General features: G+C 37.9%; 1 protein-coding gene across 4 annotated transcripts in view; it reads left to right on the forward strand.

Moving 5' to 3' along the window:
• Nucleotides 1-17,055, forward strand: part of ADAMTSL1 (ADAMTS like 1) — a 466,061-nt gene that overhangs the window by 115,560 nt on the left and 333,446 nt on the right. For 3 of the 4 annotated variants that reach the window (XR_012761943.1, XM_075411537.1, XM_075411538.1), the window contains exon 2: nucleotides 2,509-2,628. Coding sequence is in view for 2 of the 4 variants with exons in the window: in XM_075411537.1 (XP_075267652.1) it covers nucleotides 2,509-2,628 (120 nt within the window). In the remaining 2 variants the exon portion in view is untranslated. Of the gene's footprint in view, nucleotides 1-2,508; nucleotides 2,629-17,055 lie in introns of those variants that run through there. The other variant, XM_075411540.1, reaches the window with a different exon arrangement.

Consider the following 17,055-nt stretch of genomic DNA (forward strand, 5'->3'; position numbering starts at 1 on the left):
GATAAGACAGTACTTCAGTAGGTTTGGTTTCTTTCTGAAAAACATTTAGAAATGGTAATAACAGCAAACTCACTGCTCTTGTCAGGAAAAGATTTTACAGAATCTGGGTATATTTGTGTAGAGGCAAAGTAAGTGAAATAGGAAGGTAAATTATTGGTGAGGAATTGACTTTTTTACACTGTTTGTAAGTTGACTTCTGAAATTAGAAGCACCATATTGTAAGAAAACCTAATTAATCATAATTTTATCATGACATTTGCTGGCCAAAAGTGCTTAAAATCACACATAGAGACAGTTACTTAAAACTAAAATAAAATTACAGATTTATTTGCTTGAAATAACTTCTGTTGTTAAACATTTTTTCCACTCCTCAGATGAAACATTTTTATGAAATAAAAGCTGTTTCAGGGACATTTTTATTTGTAAGATAAAGATTTATCTGTAATTTGTGTTATGAAAAAAATACATGTCAGTAGCAGGGCTTCTTTTGGACATATGCATGTTTCTTCCTCTGACACCTCTGAGGATTCTTCATTGCCATGACTCAATAGTATGAATATTATCAGCAAGAGTATCTCTCAATGTTATTCACAAGACAGGAACTCCTGTATATAGTATTTATACTATATACAGGTCTTGTATATAGTATCTGTAAATAAATTTTAAAACCCCACACCTGTGAAACTCTGTCCCTTTTACAGCAAGGTTTTTTGTTTGTTTGTTTTTTAACTTAAAATTTACAGCAGAAGAGCTCAAAGTAAATGAAATAAGTGCACTGTATGTTGCTACTGGAGAAAAGAGGCTTACCTCAAAAATAATGTGTGCCGTGTTAATGAGCATAAAGTTTGGATTCAAGCACTCTTACTTCCTCTCATTACCCACTTCATATTAAGATATTCCCATCCCCCACTTCATTTTTATTAGCTCACCTCCTTCTACTCACACCATTATAGTTGCACTAGCTTTGCAGGAGCCCTGATCTCACTTCCCAGCTGGCGGGAAGGACTGCCTCCTCATAAATAGCAATACCAGCTCACTTGTAGGGAGTGGCAAGGCAAATCTGTACTTCATCCTCCCCCTGGGCACTACACATCATATTCATGGTACTCCCAGGCCCTTCTTTTTCTCTGAACTTCTAAGCTAGGATAAGCAGACCCAGGATAACTATCACATCTGGCTATGCAGAAGGATGAATACAAGAAATAGTCATAATAAAAGCAGCAGAGCATGGACTTTCTTCTTCATAGAATAAATTTAGTAATGCAGCACTTGTGAGTAATAACAAAAATCCATTTATAAGCCCTGTGCTTATCTTAAATTCATGAGGAAATACCTTATCTACCATTGCTGATGATAGTGTCTTGTCCTTCAGATGGAGAATCAGGAAAAGATAACCAGAAACTCCAAACTCTGCAACTACATGCATATGTATCTCACATAGCTTTATAGGAAGATAAATCAGTCTCTTATATAAATAAATTATTCATTATTGTCACACTTGCCTCATTCATACTAGAGTTGCAGTCTCTGTTGCCAAGTATGAAAGTACAAAATATTCTTACTTAGTCATTTTGATAAAACATGCCATTCTGTCAAGCTGAGTCACCTTCAAAATATGTTGTGAAGTGCTGAAAACTGAAAAATCTACAAGATTTCCAGTTGAATATATACTCCTTATTTCTGGTTGTTAACAACCTTCATTAATATTTTACCTGTAGTGGAATTCTTTATAGTCAGTCTAATGAAACGTAACATATTCCATTGTTATAAAATACCCTCCCTAACATTTCACCAGTTTCCAACTTTTAAAATTTACTTTCTATCTGAAAAAATAATAAAATCCTTTGGCTTATATAGCCAAAGAAAAAAATGGGTGTGGGAGCATGAAGAATGATGTTTCCAAAAATTATAACAATGTCACAATAGTACCTAGGACATACTGATAGGTATTGATTAGACACAGAAGAAACGCCTTTCTCATGTTGCTTATAGACCTTAAACTTGAAAACAATAGGTGTGAAGCTAGTTTAAAGGATTTTGAATACGTGTGTTATTGAAGTTTGCTAGCAAAAGTACTTATATATAAACTTTTTCTGACCCACAGAAGTTTTAAGTTCTAACTTCTTATGATAGAGCAGTCAAAATGCTGGACAAACATGATCTATTCCAAAAAGTAAAAACACACTCTAAATACTAATTCATTTCACAAAATAAGTTTTAACTGTTAGCTGCCTTATAGACCATAGCTGTAAGTAACAACACAGAAACTTATTTTACAACAGAGTTTCATGTAAATGACAGTTATTTGTTAACTTACTGACTTTCCTTAAATGCATATATTTGTTTTCATTAATGGCAGTGCTGACCGGTTAGAATGAGTTTAGTAATGGAAGGCAAAGGACCGTTAGTAGAAATTTTAATCTTCCAGTTTTATCTATCTGGATACTAAAATTGTGTCTATGATAGAGTTCAAATTTTGCTTTTCGTGATATCATGTTTTCCTTCTAGGTTTGTGGAGACCAAAATCAAGGAGCAGTTTTCCTACGTGAATTTACATTAATTCGAAGAGAAAGTCTTCATGATGATTTCCTGTCTGATTTGCTGAATAACCACAAAACAGAAGATGCGGTAGGAATCTTCTATTATTCTAAAATATTTCATCAGAAATGCTTGCAGAAACAGAGATTTTTATGATAGGTCTTTCTTTTTGCTTTGGAAGTTTGTATATAATATCACCCTAAGTATACTGGAAATTCAATGTAAACAAAGACTTGTGTATAGCATGTGTGTCAGATGCATATGGGGTTTCATTATTTTAAGGACAGACTTCTTCAGAAGGAGCACAGATTTGTCTTTTGCTTTCTAATGAAAATTTTCTTCATTCAGAATTTTGTCAGTTTAATTTACTACCATTGTATGATTTGCACATTCAAAGGGAGTTTATTTTTTAATAAATATGAATGAGTAAAGTTAAATTCACAGGTTACCTAAAATATATGTATATAAAGCTTTGAAAAGAATCTTTTTATGAACTACACTAAGGAATGTTACAAACAGGGAAAACAGAGTTATGAAAAATATATTTTCACTCTCTTCTGTATGTGCCTAGCAAGATACTTGTTTCAGATCTGAAGGATTCAATGTCTGTCTAGCAGCTAATTCTCTGGTGTTTTTGAAGAAAAGAATGTGGAGGTAAAAAACTTTGGAGTCATTTTTAATCATGTTTTAGTATGAAATAAAGCAAGCCAGCTGATTTTAAACTGCAGTAAATTGTCAGGTGTGATATTTTCAAGGGTTGATGCATTACGGTGTCCAACACATTGTGGTTTAATGGAAGTGGTGGTGCATTAGAGTCTGATATTACCATGAAATCGTGATGTATTTTAGGGATTAAAGTTCAAAATAAAGACTCTATAGGATAGGAAAGCAAAAGGAAAGTGATTCTAGAATAATGAAGTGTTGTCACAGCCATGCTTACTGCCTTTTTAGTCAACAATTTCTCATAGCTTCAGAGGACAATGCCTGAAGTCACCTTCATTAGTGCATGAGTGAATGTTAGCCAACTATCATTTATGGGAGCATGTAGAGCTAAGAATTTGGAAGGATGGGGTGCATGTCTTTTGGTAAGTCTTGTTGCTCAGATCAAAGAATCCAGTAAACAAAGGGAGTGAAGGTGTTAGATGATCCACTGTGTTTGTGCTAATCCGTTGACTCAGACGAGTTATCTTTAGTGCTTTACAATGGCTAAAAGAGATTTCAGATCAGGCAAAACCAACACAATTCTACCACTGTGGGTAATTTTAGGGCAGTCCAGGATTGTATCAAGCAACCACTTTACTGCCAAGATGGTAAAGATACGTTGAACAGAGACCGTCAGACTTCTGCTACCCATATCCGCTCATTGAGGAGGTATGGCTGAAGCTGTTATTCATTAAACCTGTTTATTCTCTGTGGTCCAGAGAAGCAAGAAGGATTTTATGACCGTTTTGTCAGTACCAGTGAACTGATTTGTTGTTTTTCTGGGTTGTGCTAGTCTCATGCATGTTTGTAAGTGTATTGTTGTTGTGTTCACACAGGCAGAATGTACTCTGTAAATTGTTCACTGATTTGACTTTAAGGTAGTAGTTTATTTTTATTTCACAAGGAGGCAGTGCCGTTCCTGTGATTTTCTTTCTGTGCAGCTATGTATGTATGAAGACACAGGTACACTGAAAGAATATTGCACAGAAAGTATGACTCGGCAGTCTTCACTTAGATATGGCTTAGGGGACATTTGCTTCAACCGAATCTCTTTGTGGCATTATAGAAGCACATACTGTTTTCTTGCATGACTGATTCAGTAGGGAGCAGGTAGTATGGAAGAGCTGGAAGTAACTTTTCTGTGTTTTGCATGGAACATTTTAAACTTGTATATGGTCTCATGACTACTGTGTGCTGTGGAGACTTCATTTCAAAGATAAGCATGAATTTCAGCAAGGGCTTTTCTCTGGCACTTATTCTAAACTCCTGTTTTGTAAATATTACTTTGTTGTCCTAAATTTCTGTGGCATATATAGGATATTGTTTCTATTCTATGGTTGTAAACTCAAAGGCTATCAGACAGTAAAATCAAAAACATATACTTTCCTTGAGTGCTCTGTCTGAGACACGAGGATCCAGTTTGTTCAGTTCACCTCACATGACGTAGCAGTAAGTTCAGAGGGGAGCTACTGACCTCAAATGCAATCATGAATGCTCGGCATCTTTGTCTATCAAGCTAAAGATAACAGGTAAGGCATCTACAAGAAGAAAGAGTATGTGATTACTAAAGGATGACAAAAAATGCTACAAGTGGCTTGGATGGAGTGATACAAAAACTGTTGCAGAGGCAGAGATACAGACTATGGTTTTCCAGAATGGAAAGCACAAGCTATATTTCCAGAGAAATCTTTCTCAATTCATAGGACCAATTCTTTTTTTCCCTGTCATTTCCTCAGTGATCATGGTGCATCTAACAAGAAAATCTACTGCAAAGATGTTTTCCTAACAAATGAGACACAGAGAAAACAGCCTCTGTTATCATACTTCCCCAACACATCTCCCACTTTGGTTCTTTTTAGGAGTCCTGTAACTAACATAGGGTAGGCTTATCTGTTGGCAGCTTTTCAAAATCACTGTGCACACGGAGCCTCAATGAAAGCAGTGCAGCTAGTGTCATAATTATCATTCATAAAAATCTTTAAACTTTGTATTGTCACCTGGTGATGACATGATCTTTTCTGAGAAAACTGAGGCTGGTGATCAAGATTTAGAAGTTACTGCCTGAAGAATGTATCTTCACTCTTCAAGAAAAGACCATGGGTGACTATTTCTGTGGGTGGCTGAGAGCATCTGAAAAGATTAATTCGATTCATAGAATCATAGAATCATAGAATCATAGAATAATTTGGGTTGGAAGGGACCTTCAAAGGTCATCTAGTCCAACCCCCCTGCAATAAGCAGGGCCATCTTCAACTGGATCAGGTTGCTCAGAGCCCAGTCCAACCTGACCTTGAATGTTTCCAAGGACGGGGCATCTACCACCTCTACAGGCAACCTGTGCCAGGGTTTCACCACCCTCATGTGCAGGGAAACCACACATCTGCCGCCCATCTCCTCCTCTGCTGCTTGGCACAGACCAAGGACTTCCCCTGCTCCGCTATTCCCCTGCATCCCACAGGAAAAGGTACTGGGTACTGCCAGTCCTGGCCTAGGATGAAGGCAAGCAGAAGCTGGACTGAACACCAGCATGTGCAGAAGATGCTCGAACAGAGTGCTAAGATGACAAAAGAGTATCTAGATCTAGGTTAGGACTGCGAGGAGGAGGTTCAGGTCATTTCATCCCACATTGCTTTTTCTTTTCTAATTTCTGCTTTTGATTCACCAGACTGGCGGTAGGACAGAGCACATTCTGATATTGAAAAGTGATACCCCCATAACTCCATAACCATTTGGGAGAGGAGATGCATTTCCAGAGGTGCCAAACTAGTTTCTTACAGTAGAAATGAGAGAATGGCCACAGTCAACAGGCAGACATGTATAGCTGTCTGGGCCCACGCCTTTAAGCTGTTAGCAATGGTGCTATAAATATACCTTGCAATTCCCAGCAAAAGTTGAAGAGATCAAAACAGAGTTTCTTTTTTGTAACTGGCCACTACAGCAAATATGCTTAAGGAGGAAATACTCACACTGTCTGCTTGTGAGGCAGTTTTAAGCAATTGTTTGCAAGCTTTGTGTTAAAAAGTGTAAGCCCAAGTAGCTTGCAATAGTCAAAGTCCAATGAAGAATACAGAACAGTATGTCACCTGTTTTTACTGTACCATAGTGAATGTCCTGTTTCTACAATCTGTAAGCTTTATCTTGGTCATTGAAATGACTCACAGGGATGCTTTCCTTATCTTTCAGTTCCACTTCCATCCTTGCAAATAATGTGATTTAGCTTCTTTATACTGTAGCCATTAGGTCTTAGTGTTTTCATTTCAATATAAGCACTAAACCTAAGTCTATTGGTGTAGCTCTATCATCATTAATTTTAGCAGGGGAAATTACTAGAAGCCAGAGGAAGATTTATATTTTTATCATTTTCTGTCTTGTGCAAAGCTAATAGCTAACAAAATTACTCAAAGGAAGACAATGAAGTATCAAACTCATGTCCTAAATTAATTTGTTTTTATTTCTTTTTCTTGAAAAGATATTCAAAATAATTAAAGAACTAGCACAAAATAATTAAAATGTAATGGAGCACATGGATTTAGAATGTTTAGTGGAAACAAAACTTAGGGTTAAGGACATCCCAAAGATCATTCTCCTACAATTTTCTGAAAGTTCTTATTTATGTGTTCCTGAAAGTCAGGGATAATACTATTTGGGATTCATGAATCCTGAGGCAACTCTATAAGAAGTAACGGTTGTACTGAGAAATTATTTAAAAACTTTGATAAAAATCCAAAAGTTTCTGTGCTGAGGTCTGATTCTGAGAGAAAGTTATTGACTAGTAGTTCTCTGCATCATTATGAAGTAAGATTGAAAGCAAGGCCTGTATACAGTGAAGAAAATCTAAGTCTAAGCTTTGGGGTTATTCCTGCATAATAGTTGATTCTGGTATTTACAGTGTATTGCTTATGCATTTCAAATGGAAGGGGTATTTTTCAGAATTTAAATATCATGTACAATTAGGACACAGACTTCTGACAGGCTGCCTATAGCAGTTGTATAACATGGCAGAACATGGTCTGTGAAGATCACTTTCATGCCGTAACCACTTGGTTTCTTTAGAACAACAGAGTGCCCCTAGGCCACAGGTTAAACATTGCTGTGGGAGAATCTCTTTATCTTTAGAGATGAGAGCAGCCTTTTCAGTTTTGTCAGTGAAACAGAAACTTCGCTGCCGATAGTGGGATTGTCTTCTTCCGTATAACCTGGCTGAGCTGTTTCAACAGTTCAGAAAAATCACTTGGCCACCAGGTGGTTGATTGATTGTGATCTGACTTTACTGAGTAACATCATCCTTAGTGTTACTCTTCTCACAGCTGATCGTCCAGTTTTCTTAATATACTGTAGTCTTCTTTTAAAAAAATACTTTGTTAAACTACTATCTCAAGATTCAACCAAAATTCATGACTGCTTCTTGTGCACTTGCTGTTCTGAGCATGGACAGTTTTCAAAGAAAGTCATTTCCTGCCGCGAATGTTTTGAAATGTGTTTCAGTCTGTAGTTTTAAAAATTGTTACTTGTTTTCTCCAGACTACATTGCTCCAAGCTGATCAATGTTTTTATCTTAAAGGTTCATCTGCTTTAAAAAGGAAAAGTATTAAATATGTTTAGGGATTTGCAGATCATCAAAAACAAAAAATAGGGTGGACCACTGGCATTTCTCATTTGCCCTAAATCTAAAAGTCTACAAGTACTCATATACAAAAAGGTTCTAATGCTTTATTGTGTATTTTTCTGGTTATCTCTTGGTGGTGTTATTTACAAGCCTTTAAAAAAAGAAGCTGACCCTTGAATGTTTTGGATCCCTAACTGTTCTTGTACTTTTCTGTCAGAAAGCCAATCAAGACGCTACTGCTCAGAAAAAAAAAAACAAAAACAAACAAACCAAAAATTATATTCCAAAGCTTTGAATCCAGGTCCCACAGCTGCCAAAACTGTCCCGTGACTGTATCTAGTGCTGGACTTGACACAGGAGGAAAGGAGACTGTTTTTAGAAAGACTGAGTTATTAGCCTTGCCCACATTAGGAAAATGAAAAGCTGAACACAACTAAGCCATTCTTTGTGTAATGATATAGAACACTGTTTGGTCTATAACAGTACTTAAACGTAGTTAAATTTATTCATCTGTGTTCCAGATACCTCTTCCCTACAACTGAATATTTCCCTAGTTTCCATCAGATTAAGTAACTTTTCTGTTTGCTTCACTGAAGTACTGGAAACTCTTTTTTTTTATTACATCATTTCCACTCTATGTGAGCTTAATTCAAATAAATAGTAGCTTATTTTGTACTAATACAACATGGGAATGCTCTTGAAGTGTGCAAGACTTGCTTCGGTGCATTTTAATAAAGGTCTTTTGAAACTGTAAATTGCAACTGTGATGTAAATTATTCATGAAGGATATTAGTTAAGAAGAGGTATCACTCTCAAAATACATACAGTTCTAGCTTTTCAAACCAAACACTCAATGTCACTGTTTTATAAGGCCTCACTTTATTATAATGAGTGATTCCTCTTTTTTATATCATTAGCAAAATTTATACAACAAATTTATTGAATTTATTAAGGTATAATGGGTGAAGGGTAAGCAAAAATAGTTGAAAGAATAATATAAAAAGACTCTAGCAAGAAAGACAGGATACTCACCTGCAGAATTCCAAACTTCTGCCTCTATTTGAGGTTATGAGTTTCACTTCAAATTGCTCTATAGAAGGCAAAGCATGAGTGAAAAGTTATATAATCTTTTAACAACTAGTGATAATGAAATGAGTAGCTCATCTAAACACATTTTGGAAGAAAGTGGTCCTTTTTGTTGGACTTATATTACAGCCTTGATGAAGAATACCTTTTTCTAATGCTAGGCAAATATTTGCTGATTTTCTGTTTTATAAATATTAAGAGATCATGCTAGTAAAACATGCGGTTGCACAACTTGAGCTGCTTGCAAGTTTACCATTCCTCAGACCTTCATATTTCTGTGTTAGGCTGGTATATATTTGAAGTTCTGTTAGTTTTCTTTCCTTTTTTTGTGTATATATCTATTACATATATGCCATATATAGCTAATTGCAGGTATAGGTACACACACATACCCCTTTATAAAGTGCATATGCCTATCTAGATGCCATGTTTGCAACATGAGTCACAGAATGCTGAAGTAATGTAGACATTTTAGCAAGTGTTCACTAACAAGTTGTCTGAAACAGACTAGAGGAACAAGTCACAGCTTATTCTTTCAGTTTTGCTTTTCCAGTAGTTATGAAGAGATTTCTGGACTATGGTCTGTGATACTTTCGGACCACAGGTTTCTCTCTAACACTCCTCTTACTTTCCAGTTGTACAGAGCTTTCTTAGCTGCACTGAACATAGGCATAGAGATTTTGGGGTCAACAACGCGTATTACAGTTAGTAGAGACTCTGCACTCCTCTGCCCTTGGTCAATGCCTCTCAGCAGCAGTGCAAATGAAAGGGGGATTGTTTTTTCCATTCCCTGCTCATATAGGCCCAGGCTGCCTCCTGAGGATGAGGGCTGGAAAATCCAGCCTAGGGAGCTTTGACTATCTAAGGGAGAGGTAGCACATCGGAGGGATTAGAGAATGTTAGAAATGCTTAAACATTTTCCTTTTTGGGTTACGCTAAGCTATGCCAGGGCATTATTCCTAGAAAAATTATACTACTGAAAAATCACTGGCAGAGCTCAGAGTCTAAATTTAGTTTTCTGACCTAAAAGTAAGCCCGTATGCCTGCATATTTCCTAGTTGTCACGTGTGCCATCATGCCCTGGCCTGGTTTAGCGAGTTGCCTCTGATCTAGGACACTAATGCAGGGATTTGGAAACTCCTGCTCCTGAACTGTGTTAAGTAGGACACTGCCAATTTCAGTATCAGAAAAAAACACTGATGGATGTGTATACAGTTTACATCAAAGATCAGAAGACTTGGATTCTAGCATCTTCACTGTCAGTGCCAGAAAGTCTGTTTCCCTTTCCCTAGGTCTCTTTCCTTTTCTCTTTTTTTTTTAAGGATGTTAATGTGATGCTCATTTCACAGTTGCCATAAAGCTTACAGTGATGATGTTCAAGAGCATAAACTTTTAGAATTTACTTTGTACAATTGTAACTATAGACAAAACTCTTGTTTCCATGTTCAGATAAAGAAATCAGCAAGTAGGTTTGTAGACCCGGCTAAAGCCCGTACATGGTCAGAATAAAGTAGCTGCTTGTAGAACAGTTTCGTAGCATTTACTCTGCTCCTAATATCTACATTTAGAATGGTAATTGAAAAGCTTGAAAAGCTATGAATGGATGACCACAGAGTCAGACTAGATCCTAAATTGCTCACCCTCAGTTGCACTCCCATTAAGCACAATGTGGTTTCAATAATCAGTTGCCACATACTGAATTGTTAAATCATGATGAATGTGTTTAATCTGTTGGCATTTTTAATTTAAATTCCATAATTGTCTTATTAAATCCTTATTTGAAGATTACATTCAAGTCAGCTTCAGTTTTATTCTTGTATGCTTTCCATGGCTTCTCTTCCCTACTTGTAGCTTTCAGATTAGTAGTGCAGGCCTGTATCCGAAGACATTGGCTGTACTCCATTATGCCTTATAGCAAGATGTTTGTCAGTCTGATCATACCAGACTTTTTGCAGACTTCTGGGAAAGCAAACAGCAAAAGATTATTGGTAGAGTCTAAACAGTGGGATTATCAGAAAAATTCTGCTACAAGAGATAGAACATATAATATCTAGCCTCGAAATGACAATCCACTGTAATACTTTTTCTGCTACACAGAGACTGTTGGTGGAGTATGCTTTCAGAATAAATGTTTTGATTTTTTCCATCATCTTGTACAACAGTTTATGCCTACAATATCTTATCCAAAGAGTATTAGTTATTTATCATTCTACAGAGAGATTAGTACTTGAATGGGAAGCTTATTTCTGTTTCATGTACATTTTTGCTCTGTGTCCTTCTTACCTGATTTCCTTCAGTAGCGATGATATTTGTTCTTCCCTCTTCCTCAGGTGCAATAGTGTAGGCACTGGAACAATGTTTTTTGAACATGAATGTACTATGAAAGGCATTTGTTATCACTCCTATTTATGATGAAGATAGGAATGAATCTGCATTAGGACCAAAAGAGAGTGAGGTTTGGAGAAGAAGGAAGGATGGGGTATTATCCCTCCAGGAATTAATTTTTCAGTACAGTACTGAGCCCTAAGAAGGTTCTTTTTATACAGAGGGGAGTTTTACCTATGCTGTAACAGATCATAGAAATAAATCTGTTGACCATTCCCTGTGTACTGGATCTAGTTTTCAGATGCCGTATGCCTTGCCCATGGTGCAGCTTTTGGACAAATAATTTTCCTGAGAATTTATGGTGATTGAAAGATAGATTCAATGTGGTCTAAGTACTCAGAGCCAGTTCGCTCACTTGCCGCTGAAAAGTCTATACGCAATCCTCTGTGTGATGAGAATTTTTACTTCTTTCCCATGCAGTGAAAAAAAAAAACCCTCTTGCATTTTTGTGTTGCAAGAAACTTATGATGTGACTTTTATTCTTGCATGCATTGCTCACCAGTTGTGTTATCTTCATTAGAGAGAAACTTCTTTTTTTCCGTCGGTTCTCTAGGATTTAAGCCTTAATCTTGATAAAATATAGAAATATTTTTCACCTTTTCCCATTAATCTTGATGAAACACTCTAGCTTCTCTATATGAATTTAAAATAATCAAAGAGATTATTTTTTAAATGTATGAAAAAATGTGCCTATGCACCTGTAAGGTGTATTGGATACTCTGTCTTTTTAGAAAGTACAGTGGTTGGTGTATAGTGAAATTGGATCCACAGAGTTTGGAATATGTGCGTATGACCTTTTCTTTCCTTAGTTTTAACCTACAGAGAAGAAAATATGGGAGTGTTTTGTTCCAGAAGTAGCTCTATGAGCTTTTAATTTCTCCATTCCCCTTCCTCCCAGTCCATAGAAAATCAGCCTGTTCTACCACTTTGTCTTAAGCTGGTGGATTTATTGGAAGCCTCATATCTGAAATAGAACTTAAGTATAGTATTGTCAGATATAGTGAGTGAAATTTTAATGATCAATTCAAAACAACTTGCTTTTTGTGGTTTCAATATACAACAATATGAATTAGTGGTCTGCTTTGATGATATTGCCTAAAAATGAACCATGAAGGGAGAAAAAAAATTGTAAAGATAAATTACTGTATGTATTGGGAAGGTATTTGTTCTGTCCTTATGTTTCTGAACAGGTAGTCTGCTTAGCTTAGTGTGTAGCACAAGCTTTTTTGAACTTCAGAAAACAAAGCTACACTTTAATTTAAATTAGTACTTTAACAAAAATTATGAATTTTCAGTATAGGAATATGCCTTCACTGACTTATGCAGACATTTGTTTATTTTTTTCCAAAAAACCTGCTGTAATTATGTTAACAAATGTACTTGCTTGGTGTTGTATTTAGCTAAATCCACATTTCAACATACTTCAGATACAGCTCAGTCCTTCGGTATCTCTGTGTGCTTAAATATCCATGAGAAACTATGTAAGATAGCGTTATTTTGTACTATGTTCTTTGTATCAGCCTTGGCATACAGAATGGAAGAAAAATCACTTTAGCAATCTCTACTGACTTTGCACAATTTATAGCAGAGGGAAAACTGTGTGGTTAAATCCTTTTAGACTGTTTCATGAGTCTAAAATTAACCTTATGATAGTTTGTAGTTGCTCAATTTGCATTCACTTGGTGTAGATACAAATAATGATGTGTTAGCAATTGACTTCATGTTCGGGTCTCTTTGGCAGCATCTTCTGGGCCTTCATTTTCTATGTTCTTCTCAGTCTTTGTGATGATATATGGGTGTTAGGAAATTAGGTAGTCATGGGAAATAATAAAAAGAGATTGGAGATTGGGAAGGTGTAGGGAACAGGCAAGTGTTCTTTGTAACAGGAGATAATAAACAAGGCATAAAATGCTTGAACTGAAGAACTGATGAATGGAAAGGCATTAAGGATTGAGCAGAAGGAGGCAAAGAGTCTAATACAAAAAAACCCCAGATGAGCACATGAGAATTTGGGGCATACACATGAAGGCACATTCTACTACATGAGGAAAGTGGGCAAGTACCTCAGTAAAGATAGACAGAGGCAGGATCACTCTAATTCTAGATGCTATAAACCAATGCAAAGCAAGTGTAATTACTGTTCTCAACAAGAATCATAGGCTGGCAGGTACCTGGGGACGTCTCCAGTCCCAGCTACTGCCCAGAGCAGAATTAGCTGGGGGGGGGGGTCACACCAGGCTTCTGAGGGCTTCTCACAGTCAGGGTGTGAAGCTCTGCAAGCAAGAGACATCTCAGCTTCCCCGGGGCCCCAGCTCCACTGCTGGGCTGTCCTCCTGGGGAAAAGACTGCTCCTTATCTCCAGCCTGAGCCTCCCGTGTTTCAGCTTGTGCTGCTGCCTCTCACCTTCTCTCCACACACTGTTGTGAAAAGCTCAGCTGCATCTCTTTCCTCCATCTCCTTCTGTTGATGCTAGGAATGCTGTTGAGTGCCCCTGAAGCCATCCCTCCTCCTGGCTGAACCAGCCCTGGTCCCTCAGTCTCTCCTCACATGTCAAGGGCTCCAGCACCACTGCCTTGGTGGCTTCCTCTCATCTCCAGCCAGTTTGTTGGTGTCTCTTCTGCTCACAGGGTGATATTCCTGATGTGGTCTGATAAACATAGCATAGAGAAGACAATCCCTTCCCTAGCATTTGGGGCTCTCTTGTGCTCACATCCCAAGGCAATGCTGTCCCTCGTTGCTGCCCAGGTACATGGGTGGCCCCTGCACCACTCAGTGCCTGCCAGAGCCATCTCCAGGGCTGCTCCCTGGCCTCGCTGGCCCCACTGGCACCCCACAGGGTTCTGGCTTCCTGGGGAAGATGTTCCTGTTGGTGATTTTCTGTCAAGGTCCCCCTGGATGGCAGCCGTGCTCTCAAGAAAATATGCTGTTCAGACAAAATGGTTTTGGAAAGTAAATAACAGCGTCCAACATAAATTACCAGATTTAAAATAGCAGTTCCTCTTACAGGTTTAGTGACTCATTGCTGAAGAACTCTGTGAGCTTCTGGATCCAGAAATCTCAGCATCCTGTTGTTAGTAACTATCCATGATTGGAAAGAAAGCCTCCCATAGTCACATGGCTCCTAATAATATCAATTCCTGCAGTAATGATTCCTATGGTTGTTCTTCTACATGTGTCATCTCTATGATAAACAGTGCAATAAAATCAACCTAGTTCGTGTTGTTCACTGTGTTTATTACAATAATTTTTCAGGTGATTTTATAAAGAAGAGAATGAACAGCACAACAGTCATGATTGAAATATCAATTGAAGTGCATAATTCCTTAAACAAAAACACGTATCAATTGCCATCTTCAAAGTTTAATAGGTGTCTTCAGAAAATAAGAAAACAGTTCACAAGATCAAAAAGTACATTTTTCTGTTGTCTAGAAGAGATTGTCTTTACAACTTTATTATAGTATGTGCATTTTTCCTAATGAGTAGTGTTATACATGAAAAGTTGGATGATATTTAATATTAAACATTCAATGGAAAAACAAGTTTGGGGGTCACAGAACCACCCTTGAAAAAAGTTTTAGAATAATCTTTAAAATAAAATAAAATAAAATTATAATCTTTTCAAAGTTCCAAAACTAGAAAATGACAGATCCATTTAACAGGTATATTTTTAAAAGATTATATGAAACTGGTTTTGTTTTCAACTATAATTTTATTATCTTTGTTGGGTTTTTTGTTCATTTTATACAAAAAATATGTATTTGTGAATACAGTCTGTGCAAATAATCCTGACTCCCAGATAGTACTGTCTGCTTCTAGCTGTTGCATATTCAGGAAGGGCTACAAGTGAAAATCTCACTGCAGGAGTCTTTGTCCCTTTCCTCCTCTCTTGAGAAATGCAATGTCATAACTGACTGTGTGAAGTGATATATGGTGTGAATTGCCCTCTGAGCTGCAGAGGAGCTGAGTGCTTTAGAGACATATAACAGGATAATAATGGAGATTAATGAAGATAGATGCAGTAAAAAAGACTGATGTTAATAGAAGTATTTTAAAAATCTGCCATCAGACTGAGAAATGAATGCTCTCAATGTTAAAAAAAAAGAAAAGAAAAATCAAGCAATGCTGAGAAGTAGCTGCCATAAGCAATGATTTTTTTAAAGCACTGGTGATAAAGAACCTATGGATATTGGACAGGGAGATGCTACACTAGATTACCTTATCACTCACACTTCCACAGCAGGAAATTTAATTCTTTAGTGCTTTATTCAACATGCTGTCAAATGTTTTACCCAGCCTAGTTTTGAATGGTTTAAACAATGGATATGGGAAATTCCTTGATATTTTTCTGGATTATTTATGTGGAACAGAAGCACAAATTATGAAATTCCAAACGGTGGTCAATACCCTGAAGAAATATCTGGATAAGGAGTAATGAGTACTGTGTAACTGTGCCTAATTACAAGGCTGGTAATAAGAGTGTGAACATGTAAATGCATGAAATCAGACCCCTCAGTAATGAATTTAAAAGCCAGCAGAGAATGCTATTACATTTACAGCCTGCAGTTCGGAGGACAGCCCAGATGAAAGAGTTTTAATGGAACTTGAATACTCAGGCTTGGGGAACACATGAATGCTTGTGCAATTGTGTCCTCAGCCTGTAGAAATAATAATCATTCCTCAAATGTGCTTTTGTGAAGGAAGCACAGAAGAAGAACTTTGTAGATCTACCTGCTTTTATGGAGTAGAATAATTGCAGGATTAGTGAAGGATAAGGTGTATATACTCTACATATCCGGTTGTATTGAGTTTGCATGGCAAGGTTTGGGTAGCTATGGGGCTACAAGGATGATTCTGTGAGAAGCTGCTAGAAGCTTCCCCCACGTCTGACAGAGCCAGTTCCAACTGGCTTCAAGATGGACCTGCCGCAGTCCAAGGCTGAGCCCATCAGTGACAGTGGTAGCTCCTCTGTGATAAAATATTTAAGAAGGGGAAAAAAACTCCCTGCAACAGCAACAACAGTGGAGAGAGGTGTGATAATATGTGACAGAAACAACTCTGCAGACACCAAGGTCAGTGAAGAAGGAGGTGCTCCAGGTGCTGGAGCAGATTACACTGCAGCCTGTGGAGAAGACAATGAAGAGGCAGGCTGTCCCCTCTGCAGCTCATATAGGTCCACGGTGGAGTAGATGTCCACCTGCAGCCTGTGGATGACCTTGCACCAGGGCAGCTCCTGTGGGGAGCCTGTGCTGGAGCAGGCTCCTGGCAGGATGTATAATCCTGCAGAGAGAGGCCCACACCAGAGCAGGTTTTCTGGCAGGACTTGTGACCCCATGGGGGATCCATGCTGGAGCAGTCTGTTCCTGAAATGCTGCAGCCCATGGAAGGGACCCACGCTGGGGCAGTTTGTGAAGAGCTGCAGCCTATAGGAAGGACTCACGCTGGAGAAGTTTGTGGAGGACTGTCTCCCGTGGGAGGGACCCCACAATGGACCAGGGGAAGAGTGTGAGGAGGAAGGAGCAGCAGAGACAACGTGTGATGAACTGACTGCAACCCCCATTCCCCATCCCCCTGACTTGCTTGGGGGAGGAGGCAGAGAAAATTGGGAATGAAGGAGAACACAGGAAGAAGAAAGGACTGGGGCAAAGGTGTTTTAAGATTTGGTTTTAGTTCTTACTATCCTACTCTGATTTGGTTGGTAATAAAGTAAATTAATTTCCCCAATTCAAGTTGGGTTTGCC

This window comes from Opisthocomus hoazin, chromosome Z (assembly GCF_030867145.1).
Source record: "Opisthocomus hoazin isolate bOpiHoa1 chromosome Z, bOpiHoa1.hap1, whole genome shotgun sequence".
Classification (NCBI taxonomy): domain Eukaryota; kingdom Metazoa; phylum Chordata; class Aves; order Opisthocomiformes; family Opisthocomidae; genus Opisthocomus; species Opisthocomus hoazin.